This window comes from Gadus macrocephalus, chromosome 15 (genome assembly GCF_031168955.1).
Source record: "Gadus macrocephalus chromosome 15, ASM3116895v1".
Classification (NCBI taxonomy): Eukaryota; Metazoa; Chordata; class Actinopteri; order Gadiformes; family Gadidae; genus Gadus; species Gadus macrocephalus.
Window position 1 is genome coordinate 2,261,695 of NC_082396.1, and position 20,000 is coordinate 2,281,694.

Consider the following 20,000-nt stretch of genomic DNA (forward strand, 5'->3'; position numbering starts at 1 on the left):
AAATGCGGACAAATGGGTGCACAGAGAGTCTCAGTAATTGGCCCTGAAGTAGCCAGTAAACACCAAGAATGGTGCCCTCAGGGGGAGTTTAGCCCTGGCTTTGACCCCCCTGTCCAGATGGCGAGAATAGGAGCCACCGGACCAATATGGGGCCTGAGAGCTGCCATTACAGAATCAAAGAGGGCAGCCACTCTGGGGAGCTAAGTGAATTATCCGATTGTTAGCCGGCTCTCTTTACGGCCGCTGATATGAGCGCGCTGACAGACGCCGCTCAGGTAGTTAGTTATACGAGAGCCGCGATGACACAGTAAAAGAGGAGGGCCCCCCCGGAGCCGTAACCCAAGCTAACCCGAGTGCGGCCGAGCTAAGCGCTAATGGCTACGACTGATTGGGTACCAGGAGTTTATATATTTATTTAGAAGTAATTTCATTTTCTCCCGGGATTACACTTTACCTCTCTTTGATGTGGAAAGGTTTATGTGTCATTAGAAATAAGTGAACACAGCCCGATAGTGTTTCGAATGGTCTGATGAAAGACTGGACGTGTGAGAAATAGAGGCCAGTCTTTCAAAGACTACCTTGAGTACGGCAAAAAAAAAAAAAAGAAGCTATACTGGATCAATCACCGGGGTAACAATGAAGGATCTGAAGGGCAACAGAAAGGCGAACTTTGACCCGGAGACATTGGCTGTGCACAGATCAGGTGACTGTAAGACCGCTAGCATGCGGTAGATAGGGAAGGGGTTACCTTAGTTCCTGGTTTGCCGGAAAAGCCCACATGACCCTGTGGGGAAATGACACGGTTTAGTGGTTTTAAAGACAATTAACTTGGGTTTCAAAGAGCGGAGAGCAGGATCCGACTGGAATACTCACCACAGGTCCTGGAGGGCCAATAAATCCAGGTCTTCCTGGCTTCGCCGCGGAACCTTTGTAACCTCTGGGGCCCTAGAGACAGAAACATACATTACCCCTTTCTGGGGTCTTCTCTCTCTCTCTTGCTCTCTCTCTCTCCCCCCCCCCCCCCCCCCCCCACCCCACACACACACACACACTCACTCCCCCCTCCCCCAATTCATCCCTGGTGCACTGTGCTTTTCCTTTAGCATGGCAAACTACTTAGCGTAGAGACACACACACACACAACACACGACGCTGCAGTCGCTGTGCCTCTTTTCGGGGCGGTTTTCAAATGAAAAGAACACCTGAGCGCTTCATGACTTACCGTTTGGCCGTGGGCCCCCATTTCCCCCAGCGGTCCCCGGGGTCCCGTCTCCCCCTGTTGAAGAGCAAGTGGCACACCTTTAAATCACCCGTCAGGCCACCGACCAAACCAAACACCCGGTCTCTTGTCGAGCGGACATGTTGTGCACTGTGGAGGGGGCACGTCACCTTGACGCCGAGCTGCCCCACTCGGCCACCGGGACCCTGTACCCCTTGGTAAGCCTTCGGAAGGAGAACGGAGCCATGGTCATGGGTTGGGACGACTTATCAGGTATAAACACAATACTTTACATTTGCTGAACCGAACAATACTCTCCACATGAGCCAAGAGAACAGTACCTCTATGCCAGAGTCGCCGTCTCGGCCTATCTTGCCGGGGTCGCCGATAATTCCCTAAAGAAAGGCCGTTGACACGGAAGATCAATGAAGAACGAGGGACTTCAAATTGAGTGCAGTTTCTATGGCAACGGGGACTCACCTTTGGTCCAATGGTGCCGACTCGACCCTTAGGTCCTGGGATCCCCTAGTTTATCGTTTTTTTTTTTTTCAGACAGGAAGTTCAGACAGGAAACGAAGAACGAAACGACACTTAGAATCACGGATGTGGAGGTGCGTTTATAGTTTTTTACTAGGAGGGTTGCTGTGTTGCTGTAAAACTATGACGGTACATACGGGTTTCCCCTTCTCTCCAGCCGTTCCCGTCTGTCCAGGGTCTCCCACGATCCCCTGTTCAGAAGCGAAAGCATTTCGGGACAAATTACTAACGTTTCCAGTGAAAACCGCTACCTCTTAAATATTGCGATGTTTAATACCGAAAGAGGGCTAATTTTTAATGGCCGGTGGGGTTTTGGCCTTTCCCTGTGTCCAGTGGGTTGGCTATCGGAGCCGCTGAGGTTCCTTTCACAGTGACTCAGCGTCTTTATGTTGATACACACTTTTTGGGGCCCTTCAAACGGAGCCAGGACCCAACCACACGCACTAATGCTGTTTATGGAAAAGGCCCCTGTGCCAAAAACATAGCTCTCCTCTCCGCTGTGTCGTGTGCACATTAAAATGATCCATGCGGCGTGTCTGCTCGCAGCAGAAGGTTGCTGCGAGCAGACAGTGTCAGGCGTGTCAGAGATCTACAGGGGAACAGGGGGGGGGGGGTCGTATCGGCAGAACCCACCTGCGAACCTCTTGGGCCCCCGGAGCCCTCCACGCCAGTCGTTCCCTTCGTTCCCTGCAGAGTCATGGCAAGATGGATTAAAATGAATTAAGATCAATTTAGATGATCCAATGACAAAATAGACAGACTGATGACAAACAGATGAAAATACGACAATTGATGATGAATGACCGGGATACCTTTACGCCTTGGTACCCCGGGATTCCTACGTGTCCTCTTTCTCCTTGGTCTCCCTTAAAATAAGAAGGAGAGAAGAAGGAGGTCAGACAGAAATGTAAAGAAATGCAAATCTCCTATGAAGGTGTTTACCGGAAGTCTCTTGTGATACCAACTCACCACTTCCCCTTCTTTCCCAGTCTCTCCCAGCGTTCCAGGTTTTCCTCGGACTCCCTGTTATTAAAGTCATGACGTCCATGTTTATACCCCTCAGTTATGGTTATAGACAGTAGCTTTGCCGGTGTCTGATGGGATTATTACATTGTACTGAAATTAAATACATTGAAATAAAGACTTTGAACGATTATGTAAAAAAGCCAAGTGCCCGTGGGTGATGTTTGTGGTGGCGGTTGTGGAGGTGGGTGCGGAGATTGTGGGGGAGGGGGTGGCGGTGGCGGTGGCGGGGGTCATGGTCATAGTGGTGGTGGTGGAGGTGTGTGGTGGTATGGTGCGGTTGGTGGTTGTGGTGGAGGTGGTGCTGTGTTGATGTTGGCGGTGTTTCTACCTTAAAACCGCCTGCTCCTTGCAACCCTTTGAGGCCTTTCGGGCCCCTGTCCCCCTGTCAACACAACAGTCCGTGCATGAGGAGTTTTCCATACTATCAGGACACAGAGAGGAAGAAAAGGTGGATACAAACGAGTAAGGCGATATATAGTGTTTATAGGATTACCACTCGCCCACGCAGGCCTCGCAGTCCTGCCTCGCCTCCGATTCCAGATTCACCCTAAGGACACAAGACAAACGTCATCATCATACGCACGCAGGAGGTAGTGCTGATAGGACAGGAAGGAGAAGGTAGGAGGTATGATCTGACCTTGAGGCCTGGTTCTCCGTTGTGACCGTAGTCGCCGGTATTACCCATGATGCCCTGCGGGACAACATTGCATCATGCAGTTAACTGCAGCCTTGTTAAATGACAGAATCCCCGGAATACGACTTTTATTGTCTGTGCTTCGAGGAGAGGAGACCTCAGAACACACTGGAGAACACAGAGGAGAACAGACAGGAGAACAGACAGGAGAACAGACCGGAGAACACAGAGGAGAACAGACAGGAGAACAGACAGGAGAACAGACCGGAGAACACAGAGGAGAACAGACAGGAGAACAGACAGGAGAACACAGAGGAGAACACAGAGGAGAACAGACAGGAGAACAGACAGGAGAACAGACCGGAGAACACAGAGGAGAACAGACAGGAGAACAGACAGGAGAACAGACAGGAGAACAGACCGGAGAACACAGAGGAGAACAGACAGGAGAACAGACAGGAGAACAGACAGGAGAACACAGAGGAGAACACAGAGGAGAACAGACAGGAGAACAGACAGGAGAACACAGAGGAGAACAGACAGGAGAACAGACAGGAGAACAGACAGGAGAACAGACAGGAGAACACAGAGGAGAACACAGAGGAGAACAGACAGGAGAACAGACCGGAGAACACAGAGGAGAACAGACAGGAGAACACAGAGGAGAACAGACAGGAGAACACAGAGGAGAACAGACAGGAGAACACACTGGAGAACACAGAGGAGAACAGACCGGAGAACAGACAGGAGAACAGACAGGAGAACAGACCGGAGAACACAGAGGGGGGGAACACAGAGGAGAACACACAAGGGAACACAGGAGAACACACGGGGGGGAACCCAGGGGAGAACACAGCCTTGCGCGCCACAGCGTCTTGCCAGTTGGCCGCGTTCCCCTGAGTCAACAAGCAGAGTCCGACGCGTCGCGGCGCCTCCACGTCGCGTGTTTATTTAACCATCACACCTTCTTCGGCGGTCTCCCTGCAGTCGGCGTCGGCTGGAAAGAGGGCAGGCTGCTCAGACATGGCCGCCGGCACGGCGAGAGGCGAGAGGCGTCACCGTGAACTTTAACAGCAGCCCTTCTGGGGCGGTATCGGCCCGGCCACCCACCACCGCTGAGGGGGCCGGGGGGGGGGGGGGGGGGGGCTAGCGGGGCCCGGGGCCAGGAAATGCCCTCGTCAGATGCCAGCGGGGACGGTGCTGCACATGGTGGTGCTCTGTGATGTGAGCGCAGCCCGGCCTTCAGGACTCCAGGGGCTTACACGAGACAGATGTTCACCGCCACATGGGAACCTGGGGGCTACGACGCAGGACGGGACAATGTGGTCCGCACAGTTCCGGATTGTTGCTAGGGCTTGTGGGTGTGTGTGTGTGTGTGTGTGTGTGTGTGTGTGTGTGTGTGTGTGTGTGTGTAAGCGTGCATGTGTATGTGTGGGTGTGTGCGAGTGTGTGTGTGTGTGTGTGTGTGTTTGTGTGTGTGTACGAATATGTTTGTGTGTGTGTGTGTGTGTGTGTGTGTGTGTGTTTGTGAGTGTGTGCGTGGGGGTTATGCGTGGGTTGACGGTGAGTGTGTTTGTGCGCACACGTGCAGAATGTGTGTGTGTGTTTGTGTGTGTGTGTGTGTGTTCATGCATGTGCTTGTGTGCGTGCACACGTGTGTGTGTGTGTGTGTGTGTCGAGGGTCGACATGCACTCAGTGGCAGCGGGGCGGAGGTCCATGTTGAATGCAGGAGCCGTGTTGAATGTTGACCTATCAGCCAACAAACAATCTCAACATCTCTCGGTAAACATCGGCCAGCATCTGGGATGGGTTCTGTGTGCGGGGGGACGCAGCTCTCCCCGACACGCAGCTGGACATCAAAGCCATTACGGTTACGCAGGGGGAAATAACCCGGTTTACACACACCTGAGGCCCCCGCTGTTAGGTAGCTCCAGACAACAGACGTTTTGCGTACGTTAAAAGTCACGACGCGTATTACGACGAAGCGATTGGCTGTCTTGAGTCTCTTCAAAGGAGAGGCGGATCTCCATGTGATTACGACTGTTAGCGTTTATGCTGAGATGGAGATCTTTTAAAACATGGAAACCATAACGGGGGTTCACACGCAGCTGAGTAAGCTCTTGACAGGCTTCCCGTCATGTTTGAATGGTCTGGTTTTAACTCGGCTGTATTCTTGTTTTATTGTGTCTATGGGATTCATTATAGTTGGCTCAGAGTCCTTAAAGGGAAGAAGCAAAAAACCACTACAAATCCTATGATCCTCTGCCATTCACATCTCCTAACCGATCATCCTAACCCTACGCTGACAGTTACAAACTGCAGTTCCACAAACCCCCAAAGACTCATTTATTAGCACATCCGGGCAGGTTCGTATTTTCTCTTGGCGTCCTTTCCACTACATTGCAAGAGGGATATTTCCGTTTTAGTTTTTTTGTATTTTTTGAGGAACACGCCGGGAACCTGCTCGGCGCCCTCTCTGACAACCTGCTCCAGCTTCCGTCCGGCCTCCTCTCGACCAAACGCTCTGACCGCCGTCTCCCGATTTGTGGCAGCGGGCCGCGAGCGAATCAGCGCAGCGGCGTCTCCGACGGCTCCAGTTGAAGCCGACGCAGCCCCGCCCTGATGAGCGAACCCACTGTGGGCTCCACAACACGACGGAGCCTTTGGCGCCGCCGTGTTAAACGTTTGTTGCCGTTTTATATGTACCCAGTTTCCGCCCCGTCCTGGATCGCCCGAATTCCCCGGCAGACCTCGGTGACCCTGCCGGGGGTCACAGACAGAAATGGATCTGTTAGGCTGGAGAAATCAAACAACCAATGTTCTGTGTGTGTGTGTGTGTCTGTGTGTTCATCTCATTCACCTTTGACCCCGGTCGCCCCTGAACCCCTGGTTGTCCATTCATACATTTGCAGGGAGGCCGGCCAGCTGTTATCCCCATCTCTGCATGGCCGCCACACTGCCATAAACACACAACAGAGAAATGTGTTAAAGATGCATTCACTGTTTAACAGCCAGGCTGCGGCCACCACGCCATGTGTGTGTGTGCGCGCGTGTGTGTGTGTGTGTGTGTGTGTGTGTGTGTGTGTGTGTGTGGGTGTGTGTGTGTGTGTGTGTGTGTGTGTGTGTGTGTGTGTGTGTGTGTGTGTGTGTGTGTGTGCGTGTGTGTGGGTGTGTGCATGTGTGTGTTTATGTGTCCATGCGCGCGTGTGTGTGCGTCCCTGTGCATGTGTGTGCGTGCTTGCGTCCGTGTGTGTGTGTGTGTGTGTGTCGGCCCGGCTCACCACACTAGAGAGCTCGCAGCAGCCCTCTGAGTAGGCCTGCTCTGGGTCACAGGAGACGTCCATCTGCTGCAGGTCCACCTGGAGGACAAGAGGGTCAGTGGACAGACGGACGGACAGACCAGCTCAGACCGGGAACCAGTAAGAGGCAGGAACATGAACCCAGGGGAACCGGCCCTGACAGACTCCTCTGCCTCTCTGTTTGTGGCCCTGAGCTGGCTCCTGGTTCTTCTTAAGGGACATAGACGGCGGAGGTGGGAACACAACTATATAAAGAGAGGAGTCGGGAGGAACCGGCGGTCTTCAACTCCTTTTAGGGGGACAAGAAGTCAGACACGAGGACAGGATGCAAATGGCTTTTTCGTAGGCGGAATCCGGGGAAAGTCCCGCCTCGAGCACCGGGATTGGACAGGCAGCCTGTCAGTCAAACTCGCATGCTGACTCCTAACCATAACATTAACCCCATCAGAGAAATGGGTTTGACTAACGTTAGTTTGATATACAATACAATTGAAATGACCTTCTCTGCGGTCACGTGACGGATTTGAGCGTTTTTGGAATGGATCGGGGATTTAGAACAACGTGACTCATCATATGAGTCAGCTGAGTCTCCGGCTGTCCCCTCATTCATATTCACGCCGCCTACGAAAACCACATTGGCGGACAGGATGGTGCAGTGACGGGGGCGGCGGCCTCCCAGCCGCAAAGGCTCCCGAGTCCAAACCTCGATTCATTAAGCAGCCCAACCTGTAAGCCCCCTTGAGCGGGAAGGCCCTGACCTTTGACCTGCTCCATCATGACCCGTATCTGAAATCACTGCGGGCATCACCCGGTCAACAACCAATCACTCGACAGCACAACACACGGGCGCCGGGCGGGCCAAACAGACTTACGGCCACCGAGCGATCGCCGACGGCGCGCTTCACGATGGAGGTGAACCCCCGGCGAATCACGGGGCGGCGTTCGCCCACGCGCTCCACCCCCACCTCGCCGCAGTCCACCAGCAGCCGCACGCGGCCGCCGCGCACGCTGAGCGCCAGCTTGTGCCACTCGCCGTCAAACAGCTTGTCCACGCCGCGGGTGAAGGACCGCAGCTTCTGGGCGCCGCCGGGCCCCGCGTAGAAGAAGTCCAGGGAGCGGGAGTCGCCGTGGAAACGCAGGCCCACCTGCTCGCGGCCCTCGGGGTCGCTGACCTGCCACAGGTTCCAGGACTTGCGGGCCGTGTCCGGGGCCACCTTGAAGGTGGCGATGACGGAGTAGTCGGAGGGGAGGCCGTCGGGGTACACGTCGCTGTAGTGGGGAGGAGGGGAGATGTGTTAACGTTAGGCGGGCGGGGGGGGAGGGGGGGGGGGGGGGGAGGAGGGGGGGGGATATGAGAGGCGGGACACAGGGGAGGTGGGTGTGTTGGATTGACGGGCGAAAGGTTGTGGGGTTTGAGGACGCATCCCAAGCTCTACAGTCGGTCGTCCTGTTTTGGCTTCCTTGAGGTATCGACACAATTCCCTGTGAGCTGCTTTGGATAAAACAAAGTCGACCAAGTTAGGTTTTATTATAAAAAAAATAATTAATTAATTGTGTTTTTAAACTGTCAATGTCCATTAATAACTGTTTTTTCTACTGCAATCCATAGGTTACAGTATATATATATAGGATCGAGTTTGCTGGCTGGTGGCCTCAAGGACCAGCTATTTATTTTGACAGTGTATGGTCTTGATTGAATTTGACCTTTGAATCTCCGAAACCGTATTTAACAGTTATAAACACTGGAACAGATGAAGGTTCACACCTTCACCTTCGTCATTCCCTGCAATCTACCCTGACAGATGAGGTACTAGTTGTCGTTATGGTTAATCATGGTGCAGTGCACAGCTCCGCGGAGCCAGCGTGGCTGCCGGACAGAGTGCAGTACCTCATGGTCCTTTGAAGGTGGATGGAAGGGTTAACCCGGTAGGCGACGGCCTCGGGGTCCGACCCGTTCACCCTCCGCACGCCGCGGGACTCGGACACACGGAACTCCTCCAGCATGTCGAAGCCTTAAAACAGAAGAAAAACACCTAGCTTAGTTTGATATGAATTAGCATTCAGGTGAATGCATAATCAGCATCAAGACGCATTATTGATCCGCGTATCAATCTGTTAAAACGTTTTTAAGCTCTTCATGTCATCAAATATGGCTGAAGCCTAGCCTAAGGTGGTGATAAATAGATAACAACCTTGATCATCAAAGGGTTTTGGGGATGTATGAAGTCACATTTGGGACATGCAACGTGACATTGAATGAGATAAGTGAGATAAGGACGACTTTGAGGTATTTTTGCTTTGGTTCCGAATTGTTTTGGTGAATCAAGCAATATTCATCATTAATCAGGTCATGAGCACTTGGTTGTGAAAGGCTGACATCTAGCGGACATGTTGTGAGGTGTGTTTAATATTTCGAATTACATTCGCTGTAACCTACTTACTTGGTAATTTCTGGCAATGAATCGCCGCCAAGACTCCAACAAACACTACGAACACCAGCATATTTTTAAAGGCTGGCATTTCCCAAATACTCAAAGTTCAAAGGTGCCTGAAAAGAAAAGCATTATATAATAAAAAATAATGAATATATAATATCTATAAAATAGCATAGAGAGACAATTTAAATATAAAAAAACATATGATGAATAGTTAACATTAAATTAAAGTTGCAAATGAATAGGCCTTATGTGTGCATTTTTCGAAAAACATAAATGTAAAATAGTCATTATAAGCCGGAAACAATATATTTACAAAAATAAAATGATAAATGATTAGATCGAAGTGAACGATAAGGAAAACATGATCCATTTGAATGTTACTAAAATGATATGCGAAAGGTAACAGATTAAATAGTAAATCTTTAAATACTATCTTTGGACTGATTCATATACAAATAACATCGGAACACGTATCCCCAATAAATGCCCCAAAATTGTATCTTCTTTTTTTTAAATACAAGGAACCGCTTGCGTTTTTTTATATAAATGAGACACTTCATCTACAATCGCAATGGCTGCTAATCCCTGTTACTTTAACCAACAACACACCACAACCTCAACTAACCCAGAATATACGCATACAAATTATAATCCGAAAAACTCCAGTTACTTACATATTCCTTCAAAAAAAACAAAAAAAAAGGAGACTCCTTCGATGGCTGTGGACGGGTCCTTCTACAGTGGGCCGAGTGAGGAGCGGGTCCAGATCTAATAAGTCATCCCAGGGTCCGGCGAGGTTCGGTTGGAACAGGAGAACCATTCAAACTGGGAGCTCAGAGCCCAGGATCTCAGGGGGTGGGGTGGGGGGACGGGGACGGCCGGGACCTGTCCCCTGTGCTCCACTCCGCCCCTGGGCCCCAGGGGATCCGCGCCCTCCTATAGGCTGGTCCCGCCCAGAGCCCGTCCGACAGCAGAGCCTTTGGAGCTGACAAGTGCCAGGAGATGGAGTGCCGTGGACCCCGGAGAATGTGCTTGTTTAACCCCCTTGACGACCAGGGCCACTTCTGACCCACCATGGATGATGTGAGGCGCTAGATGGTTTTAAACAAGCATCAAAGGGTTAAAGGAAGGTGTTTACAGTATTTGTACCACAATCTATGCCTTCGAGGCCTTACTCGTGTGTTGTGAATGTTTCGTGATTAAATAACAATGATTGTGAATACGGAATGTTTTCCCAGATCTCTAGTCACAAATATTCGAGAATCGTCGATAAACGGGTTGAAAAAGTGAGCTCCACTTTGAGTGCAGTACTGTGTGGAGGGTTCCTTGTGGGAGAGAGATGCAGAATGTCACAGGTAGGCCACACCAGGCTCAGCAAACAGTCCCCCAGCCGTGGCCTGAATGGGAGGCACTGGCCTGCAGACACAACAGACCTGGAGCAATACACTGAAGTCAATGATGAAGTCCATTGAGCCAGCATTACCCTCACTTAGCCCACCTCCTCAGTGTTGAGAAGGTGTCTGCATCATGCCTCTTTATTGTACTGTAGTTACTAGCAGGCATCGGGTTTCAGGGTTGAGTGGTTTCGGTTTATCGATAATATCTTGGAGTCTTCCGTCTGATCCAAATAGGAACCAACTGCTGTTCATCTTGATTGGCCCGCATATCTGTGAGAATGGACATTTCATTTGGGATCAACCAATTAATCAATTATTTTTGCAAGTGGTTTTCAAACTGTTATCCTTAAATGGAATGACCACAGTTAATATTTCATGGCTTGTGGGTTTCATTTGATCATCAGCATGTTTGGAGACTGGAAGGGGAATACTTAATTAATAAATAAGATACATGGAGAAAGAGTTAATCATCTCAGTCTTTTTGAAACGGTAATGAGAATGTCTTGCTTATAATACTTACATGAAGCCTGGAAACCCCTGCTTAAGGTGAAGATGTTATCGGGGTTAAGAGTACACAGAGACACATCGGAGAGAGTAAACGACACACACAGAGACCGAACACAAGAAAAGCAGCGTTCTCGTTGACGAATCAGCGTTCAGCAGGCGTGTGGTTTATTACAAATATGTTACAGTAACCATGACATCTCTACTGAACCAGAGCGGAAACAGAAGGCCACGCGCTGCGAGGAGCTACTCTACAGGGCTATAGTCTATAGGCCTCCATGCGGGAACCCATCGATTGAAACCGGATTAGCATTGGCTGAGATTAATAGGAGTTACAAGCTACATGATTGGAGAGGTTTTCCTGCGTCGACTCGAGCTCTTCCTATGCAGGGTGCGCCGTGGTATGTTGTGGTATATTGGATTGCCCTGTAATATGCAGCGCTGGCAGTACAACATCGCAATTTAAATACATAATTAGTGTGTCTCACGCAAACACCCTTTTCCGCAAAATCACCACGAATAAATAAACAGTACATTCATTAACTCTCTCAGAGAACAGTCTTGATGTTATTATGCCATTCGATAGCTTAGTACAACTGTTAGGCTACACCCACCCAGTTCAACGATTTTTTTCTTTCAAAAGTCGTATTTCAAACCACTACAGGTTTTAGCGTTAATAAAATTAAAACGGTAAAAACTAAAATCGACATTATTCACAAAAATAAAATACATTAAGACACATCCACAAGGCCATTGACATTCCATTCGCACGTTAAAATTAAAACCACATCGCCTCTTAATGGAATATTTTACATCTTTGCAGCAATTTAAATAACACTAACACCGTTTCGCAGTCCTTCGTCTTCTTCTTTTTTTCTGAGTTCGTGTTTTCTTTCCAGTGTCTATTGCACACCGCTCGGAGCCAACGGCTTCCTGGAAGGGGTGGTGGTTGGGGGGGGTGAGGGGTCAAGGGTCGAGGGGTGAGGTGGGTGGGGGGGGGGGGGGTCAAGGCCGGGAGCTATCGCTTGGATCCCTTGGCCAGTTTGCTCGTGGGCGTGGCTCTCCGCTTGGGCGTGGGGATCTTGGAGGGCTTCCCGCCGTGCTGACGGGCGGCCGAGCCGCGGGGGGAGGGTCTTCCGTGTTCGCCCACGTTCTCCGAGGCGTCGGAGCACACCGATTGGATGTCGGAGATGTCGAAGTCGGAGGCGTCGCTGCCTCGCCGGCTGCTGCCGCGACTGCCTGGCTGGCTGGGGTTCTTCCTCTCTGGGGGGGGGGGGGGGGACGCAATCATGATTAGAGAGGGTTTAATGAAGCAGTCTGGGGTTGAGTGGCTGGTTCGTTCTTATCATAATTGCCTTTAAAGTCCTATTTTAAGATGCTAATCTTGTATTTAGCGTCAAAAATGCCTAAGTAAAATTGATGACTCGGGCAGATGGTGATTATGGAATGTAGGAAGCACTCTGATTGGCTTAGAATTTATCCAAAGAGACACAGTGAATCAGCAGCATTAGGGAGGTTATGTATCACAATTTGGCCAATATATTGTGATTGATGTGAACGATGGATTACAATTAAAATGCCCCGAAGCACAATCCTTAAGATAATCCAGTCGAAAAAGGGTAACTGATTGTTTGAAACGTAGTTACAGCACACATCCAATATACATGTTTGTATGTTCAACTTATAAGCAGTAAATCATCATTTAGCCGAGCTTCACATACCGCCCATCGCCTGCGCGCGCGCCTTGAGTACAGCGTTGTTTATCAAGGTCCCCTCCTCGCCTGACTGGAAGCCTTTCCCAGAAAGGTATCCTGGGAGACGTAGTTTGCTGCCCTGTACTGGCGTGCCCTGAAAAACACCATGGAAGGTCAGTATCCTGTTCGACATTCACATACAATATGGACGTCAGAAGCAGTCAGTGTTAATCCATCTAAAGGAAACCAAGAGATGTTGTTTGTACTCTAGCTTAGCCTTTTGTCATCAGTCATTGATATTAGTATCATTAGTGAACCAAGCATGCAAACACACAGTACATCGAACAACAAGGTTATCCCAGAAAGCAGCAGTTCGTGAAACAGTTAGAAAGGTTAATCCAAAGGACAGAATCTGAAACGGGTTAATATTTTCGAATATTAAGAGTATTTGAGTTTTTCAGGCCAAACTGAAATCTGGGGTTGCAGAATATCTCGTTGAGTCGAGAACACTGGGCTCCTAGAAACTAAGGGGGTCACAGTGAGGGGAACACACAAAGCAAAGCCCCCACCGGTGACCACCACCGCGCTACAGATTTCAGTTGGACGGAAGGAGGCGGCGAGGTTGAGGTTAAGAAGCGAGAGAGCCAGCGAGAGAGCTAGCTAGAGGGCCAGCGAGTTCCCCAGAGTGGCGTTGGTTCACGGTACCTCTGACGACGAGCCAGGGCTACCACAGCCGTCTGAAGACTTAAGAGGAGACGAGGGCTTGCTGTTGACAAGCCAGGGCTTATCGTAATTGCGGACAATGGCTTGGGAGTTCTGGGGAGCAATGGTACAAAATGGATACATAACATGGACAATGGTTGACGTGGGACGAATGGAGAAATAATAAACCGTAATACGACAATACAAAAAAAACATATGGAGAAGAGGCGGACACTGAAATAAATATGAAACAATATGGACAAAATAGAAGTAAATAAAAAATAATAGAAAGATACGGACAAAGATGGCAGTTGCCTCGTGACAATATTAGCAGATAACTGACGGAAAACTAAAAAGTACAAACGTAAAATCAAAGAGGTAGAGATGTTGACGTTTTTTCCGCGGCACAGAGACCATTTAAAAGAAGATGGCCACGGCGAGAAGCACAACGCCCTCACCTTGGGGGTCCCGCTGGTCACCGTGGTGACCGGGGTGGCGTTGGGGGCCGGCGCGGGGCAGCTGTGGCTGGAGGTGGAGCGGTTGGGGGAGGCGGCGCGGGACGAGGGCCTGGACGAGCGACGGCCGCGGTAGCGGAAGCTGGCCATGATCTGGGTGGTCCCCTCGGGGAGGATGAACCTCTCCCGGAGCTCCAGGTTGGTGCGTCCTTTAGCTGGAGGGGGGGGGACAGGCAGAGTGAGGCGGGCGGCCTGGAGGAAGGGTCAGCGTTATGTACAGGGGCGAGACCCGGCCGCATTCAAGTCCAGCCCGGGGGTTTGAATGGATTCACACGGGGGACGGAGGTATGGGGGTTTATGTTGTTTTCATGCCACACGTTGAACAAAATTAAAAAATACACGATGAGTAATGTAAAACATGCGGGTTTACATTTCTGGGACGTCTTGTCGAATAGATATAATCTTCATAGGCAAAGGAATATCGTTTTTTTGTTTTTTTTTGTCAGCCCCAAATAAGTAAGCGATACTGCTTTATCCGGTGGAATGTTTTAAATACACCTTCGACCCATTCCCTTAAACCTTCAAAACATTATAATCACACTATGATTCCTGAAAACTTTCCGAATAAGCAGTTTGATATGCACTTCGGTCCACAGAGATAAATATTATATTTCTATGGCAGAATATCCCAGCATCCCAGCCTGTGCATCCCATAAACACTATGTCACTACGAAGCATAGCTTGGCAGCAAACACATCTGAAGCCAAAAACAAACACAACACATGTTCACCAAATACTTTTTTTCACACCCCCCCCCCCCACGCACACACACACACACACGCCCTGTAGCCACCACAAGCTTGGCGTCACGGCGACCGGCTATTTTTAGGATGTTATTTCCAGTTGCACCTGAGAGCAGCGGCACGCCAAAACAAACCATCACCAGGTGCTCACAGCTCTGGGGTGACCCGCTGGGAGGGAGGGTGTTGAACCGGGAGGCAAATGACACCCCCTCCCAAAAATAACCCCCGCCAACAGCAGGGGGCGCCGTTGAAGGTTGAGGTAAAACAACAAAGGACATGCAGGGGGGGGGGGGGGGGACAAACCAGCACAACCACAACGAAGAGCGATGGGCGACGACGATGAGGAGGAGTGGACGTGAACCAAGCACCAAGCAGATGTTTGTGGTGACCATGACGACGAAGACACCCATGAGTACTTACACACCCCTAAGGCACACGCACACCCGGGCGCACACACACACACACACGCGCAAGCACGGTGGAGGTGCAGACACACATACCGCTATTGGGGTCATGGAGCACGGTGAGTAAGTTTGAGATTTGCCAACCTAAAGGAGACTGAGTTATGGAGGAGTTTGATTCCGAGCGCAGCATTTTGCTGCCGTGGTGATGCACTGGAGAGGGCGGGGGGGGGGGGGGGGGAAACGTACACAGCGCACCGGTCAACCAACAGGAAGAAGAACAGGGGGCATGTCGAACACATTCATAGTACTGACGACTGACTGGGTGCGAATAGGACTTCAGAACTTATACAGGTGTCGGCATGTGTTGCTATTAGTGCGTTATAGAGGAATTGGTTGTGTAGTTGGCATTACATTACCCCAGGTTACTGCATGTTCTAATCATTAACTGTGCAATTAAAAGTGTACAATAAAACAAAAAATAAAAAATCAATAGATAGTGAGTGGTGATAATCAAATTATTCCTGTGAATAATTTTTCTTTCGTAAAAAATATTTCCGGTACTAATCGTTGAGATTCAGAGTTCCTTCCCTCTCCAAATTACTCAAATGCCTGACTAGTGACCAGTTTTACAATTTCAAACATAGCACGTTTGTGCTAGCTTAGCCTTTCCAGAACAGACCTCCAGTTGTCTCTTGATGTCAAGCAAGAAAATGAAACCGTGAGTGAGAAAGAAGAAGATTAGCTGCAAAGAAGTTTCTTCCTCGGATATGGACAATGTCATAAATAGTGTAACAACATTTGAACTCTCTATAACCGGGGCCTAAAATGTCCTTGAAACAGTGAAAGGCCTTGGAGAGAGGGAATACAATTCATTTGACATTTGGAAATATGAACATTGTAAAATTATAAACAAACATTAATTATTGCTCGAATATCAAAGCATTTAGTTGAAAAGATTATGAAAAAATCATAGGGTAATTTTTTTTCGATTTAACAGATACGAAAAATGGAGAGCATTAAAAACATCAGGGAAATTATGCATTTGTGCATTTTTTTTTTTACAGGCGTATCAGGAAATCACATGACAATCCTGAGCCACTGAGAATATACTGAGGGATCCTGTCTATCCTATTCTTAATTTACTGCGATACAGCAGTCAATTAGATCATCTATCGCAACACAACCATCAGATCGATGACATCCATTTGCTGACCGTAGTCTCTCTCTCTCTCTCTCTCTCTCTCTCTCTCTCTAATGTCTCATCTTAAGGTATCTATCCTTTCATCTATCTATCCTAATCTCCTACCACTGTTTCCATGAGAACAGCCCCGCCCTGGCCGTGTGAGGTCACACTCGGGGTCACACGCGGGGTCACGAGGGGGTCAACGTACCGCGGCAGGGGTCGTTCTTCACCAGGAACTCGTCCAGGGCCATCCAGCCGCCGCCCACCCGCACCATCACCGTGCTGCGCAGGATCCGCACCAGACGGAGCTGCTGGGAGTCTCCGAACTAGGGGGGGGGGGAGGGAGGGGGGAGAGAGGTGTTCAGGGGGGAGAGGGGGAGGGAGGTGTTCAGGGGGGAGAGGGAGAGAGAGCAGCACAGGGGAACGTGTGAAATCAGTCCGTTGTTTGATCCACTAGGAAATGAAAAGCAATGGAAGGCACAGGACACAAGACAGGCCCCGGAGGGACGGACACATCACGGCGAGGCAGATCGGTATCGTGCCAAACATTCACAGTAGCGTCGAGGTGGTTTGTGTCGTTTGTGACGTTCACATGCAGAAATGAAACGCCTTCGCAGGCGGAGTGCACAGGTGACAGGTGTGATCTTAGCCGGGGTATGGATGGAGCTGCTTTTCCCATGCCACGCCAAAACAGACACAACAAACAATTATTGTTCGAGACACGTGGTTACGCAAGGTCTATCCAACACATCCATTAGCTGTGTAAAAGGTGATATTTCAGATATTAGTAACATCAATTATGTATTTTTTTAAGATTATATCATCATCCTCTTTCATATGAAATATGATGAAATATTAATTTGATCTCCCTCTCTTAATCTTATCACCACTTCCCATCTTGCATCCTATTAGTTCTGTAGGAAAATGTTGCAGTAATGTAGTCCACCAGATGGGGGCACTACTGCACAACTAATTTACTCTACCGAAGCACTTTTTATCTATGCTGTGTCTGAACTGGAGAAGGCCGGTTTTAATGAGATGGGAGCGAAGCAGCCAGATGGATATGACATCAAGCATTTGACCATTTGGAAGTGCACACAATAATCACGGCTGCATGCAATCTGTATAAGACAATAAAACAATAAGGCACGTCACGATACGCCGATCAAATAAAGACTCAAAGCACAGGACAATCTCCAGCAAGCGGGTACTGAGTCACACATCATTCTACCGACTCCCAATGACTCTGAGGATGCACTGACCGATGCAGAAACCAATGAGACACTGAGAACAACGATGGGCAATGGAGTCTCACAACGAATAACTCTTGTCTTATCAACCACGGTGTAACACGCATACATGACCACACACTGATGAACTCCAGAGAGATGCCTACAACAGTCCTCATTGGACCAATCCCATGTATAAATCGATATGATTGTTTCCAAATAAATGATTTTAATGCCACTGGTGATTTTGTTTGTGATCGGGGACATTTAAAAGTAATGACGTTTAAATAAATGATCCGGAGGTAAATAAAAAGGCACAATAAATATCTTGAAGGACAACCATTTACCAGGATACAGCTTTCCATGACGTGTAGGTGTGGGGACAGATTTTGACTTTCCCTGTTTGCTAGTGTCTCATCGCCGATTACCGAGTCATGTAAGCAGTGAACCAGACCAAACTGTTAAGAGAATAATGTCATTGAGGTGTGAATACAAATGCACTGCATAGATGTCGACATGAAACATAGACCTGTGTGACACACACCACCACTGCCACTAGATTCCTATTGCTGACGACCCAACGGTCCATTACCCAACAGGCTTCAGAAAGCATGTGACCCCCCCCCCCCCACCGCCCCCCAATGGCAGCGATGAATCGCATTTTGCAAACATGCAAACACTCTCCCTGCTGCCAAAGAAATGAAGTACATATTAACATGAAAAGCAATAAAAGGAGAAGCAAGCAATACTTAAAGAAAGCATATGCTGCCCAAATAGGAAAATATATAAATAAAAGGTGTCAGTTGTAAAGAAAGGGAAAACATAGGCCAGCCATTTGAGAGTTCAATCATTCCCATTGCTCAGTAAGCCTTAACAAGCCAAGCACACGCAAAGCATTAAGTTCCAAACTGCCCGACAGTTAGCATGTTCTGGAATGTGGTTGGCTTTGTAGCATTAGCATTTTTCCTGAAACTCAAAAGCAGGTATATGTATAAACATTTTCTTCTACCTTAAAGCTGGAAAGCGATTCCAATTTAAATTGTATTGATATCCTAAATCATTTAAAGTCCATCTACCTGAGAGTTTATCTACATCTGAGTTTCATTGTAAAATAAAAGTAAGAAGTCTTCATACAAGAAAGGTTAATAGAAAAATGAAAGCAGGAAAAAAGTAAGGAAGTAAATCTAGTAAGGCCCACAGAACAAACAGAAGACAAAGACATGGTTCATATGTACCTGGTTTCCAAGGTAGAACTGGGAAAGACAAAATAAAACATAAATTAGAGTCATGAAACTATCATCAGAAACACAACCATCATAATCTTTCACGACTGTAGAAATGTTATGTCTGATCATGTTACAGGGGTGCATAATAACAGTAATTAGAACGACTAGATTAGAATTAAATATTCATACCCGATATTTGTTCGCTCCGATTTGTTCCACTTGGAATCTCTTAGGACATTTACATTTCGCCACTTGACGCGTAACCTGCAATACAAGAAATGTCAGTTAGAGGCAAGAACAACGCTGCTTGACAAAGCGTCACCATCGTTATGTTTTGTACCGCCGTCTTTCCCGTTACCTCGTCCTCGATCTTGTCGGCGTCCGTTAGCGGTTTGTACGCCTCCTTGTTGGGGTGCAGCGCCGCCACAAACTCGTAGTAGTCGATGAAGCCGTCGCCGTCGCGGTCGAAGATGTCCGCCACCGCGCTCATCTCCAGGCGACTGGTCGGGAATCCTGGGAGATCCGATCAAAACGACCACGTCATGAGAGAACCCTACCTACATGTGTGACTGAGTGAGTGAGTGAGTGGGTGAGTGAGTGAGTGAGTGAGTGAGTGAGTGAGTGAGTGAGTGAGTGAGTGAGTGAGTGAGTGAGTGAGTGAGTGAGTGAGCGAGCGAGCGAGTGAGTGAGTGAGTGAGTGAGTGAGTGAATGGGTGAGTATCTGTGTGTGTGAGTATCTGTGTGTGTGTGTGTGTGTGTGTGTGTGTGTGCCTCTATCAGTGTGTTTGTGTGTGTGTTAGTGTGTGTGTGTGTGTTAGTGTGTGTGCGTGTGTGTTAGTGTGTGTGTGCGTGTGGATGGGGTGTTCCTGGACTTACTGGAGGAGAGGATGCCCTCGATGAACTCCTCGCGGGTCACCTTGCCGTCCTGGTCTTTGTCGATGCGCCTGAAGAAGTCCATGACGCGCGACTTCTTGTGGTTCATCCAGCGCATGTACTTCTTCCTCCACACGTCAAAGTCAAAGTTGTCAAACTCCTTCAGCTGTGGAGGGCAGAGACAAAAGGGCATTCAGAAGGCTGGACACTGTAGGGTGTTGGGACCCATCGCCAAAAAGTTCTCTGATCAATCCCAAATGGCCGCGTCTACCGGTAGGCCTCTTAGACCTAGAGCACGCTGCCTAGCCCCTACCTGCTTCTGAATGATTCGTACCAGAAGATTCACATTTGGATATAGATAAAAGAGCAATAACTC

General features: G+C 49.0%; 2 protein-coding genes across 2 annotated transcripts in view; both read right to left on the bottom strand.

The window, feature by feature from the left end:
• The window catches only part of zmp:0000000760 (collagen alpha-1(IX) chain), a 15,482-nt gene extending 5,469 nt beyond the window's left edge, over positions 1-10,013 (bottom strand). Inside the window, exons 1-20 of the mRNA XM_060072917.1 lie at positions 9,829-10,013; positions 9,158-9,264; positions 8,605-8,728; positions 7,589-7,985; positions 6,699-6,776; positions 6,278-6,373; positions 6,124-6,177; positions 3,420-3,473; positions 3,276-3,329; positions 3,111-3,164; positions 2,726-2,779; positions 2,569-2,622; positions 2,390-2,443; positions 1,894-1,947; positions 1,700-1,744; positions 1,561-1,614; positions 1,390-1,443; positions 1,223-1,276; positions 874-945; positions 749-784 (exon numbers count right to left, since the gene is read on the bottom strand). Coding sequence (XP_059928900.1) covers positions 749-784; positions 874-945; positions 1,223-1,276; positions 1,390-1,443; positions 1,561-1,614; positions 1,700-1,744; positions 1,894-1,947; positions 2,390-2,443; positions 2,569-2,622; positions 2,726-2,779; positions 3,111-3,164; positions 3,276-3,329; positions 3,420-3,473; positions 6,124-6,177; positions 6,278-6,373; positions 6,699-6,776; positions 7,589-7,985; positions 8,605-8,728; positions 9,158-9,236 — 1,521 coding nt within the window. The 5' untranslated portion in view covers positions 9,237-9,264; positions 9,829-10,013. The remainder of the gene's footprint in view (positions 1-748; positions 785-873; positions 946-1,222; positions 1,277-1,389; positions 1,444-1,560; positions 1,615-1,699; positions 1,745-1,893; positions 1,948-2,389; positions 2,444-2,568; positions 2,623-2,725; positions 2,780-3,110; positions 3,165-3,275; positions 3,330-3,419; positions 3,474-6,123; positions 6,178-6,277; positions 6,374-6,698; positions 6,777-7,588; positions 7,986-8,604; positions 8,729-9,157; positions 9,265-9,828) is intronic.
• Positions 10,014-11,200: 1,187 nt separating this feature from the next.
• The window catches only part of dst (dystonin), a 119,834-nt gene continuing 111,034 nt past the window's right edge, over positions 11,201-20,000 (bottom strand). The window contains 11 exon segments of the mRNA XM_060072913.1: positions 11,201-12,318; positions 12,777-12,903; positions 13,455-13,565; positions 13,910-14,121; positions 15,210-15,323; positions 16,505-16,622; positions 17,873-17,983; positions 18,761-18,778; positions 18,941-19,015; positions 19,110-19,264; positions 19,628-19,790. Of these exon segments, the coding sequence (XP_059928896.1) occupies positions 12,074-12,318; positions 12,777-12,903; positions 13,455-13,565; positions 13,910-14,121; positions 15,210-15,323; positions 16,505-16,622; positions 17,873-17,983; positions 18,761-18,778; positions 18,941-19,015; positions 19,110-19,264; positions 19,628-19,790 (1,449 nt within the window). The 3' untranslated portion in view covers positions 11,201-12,073.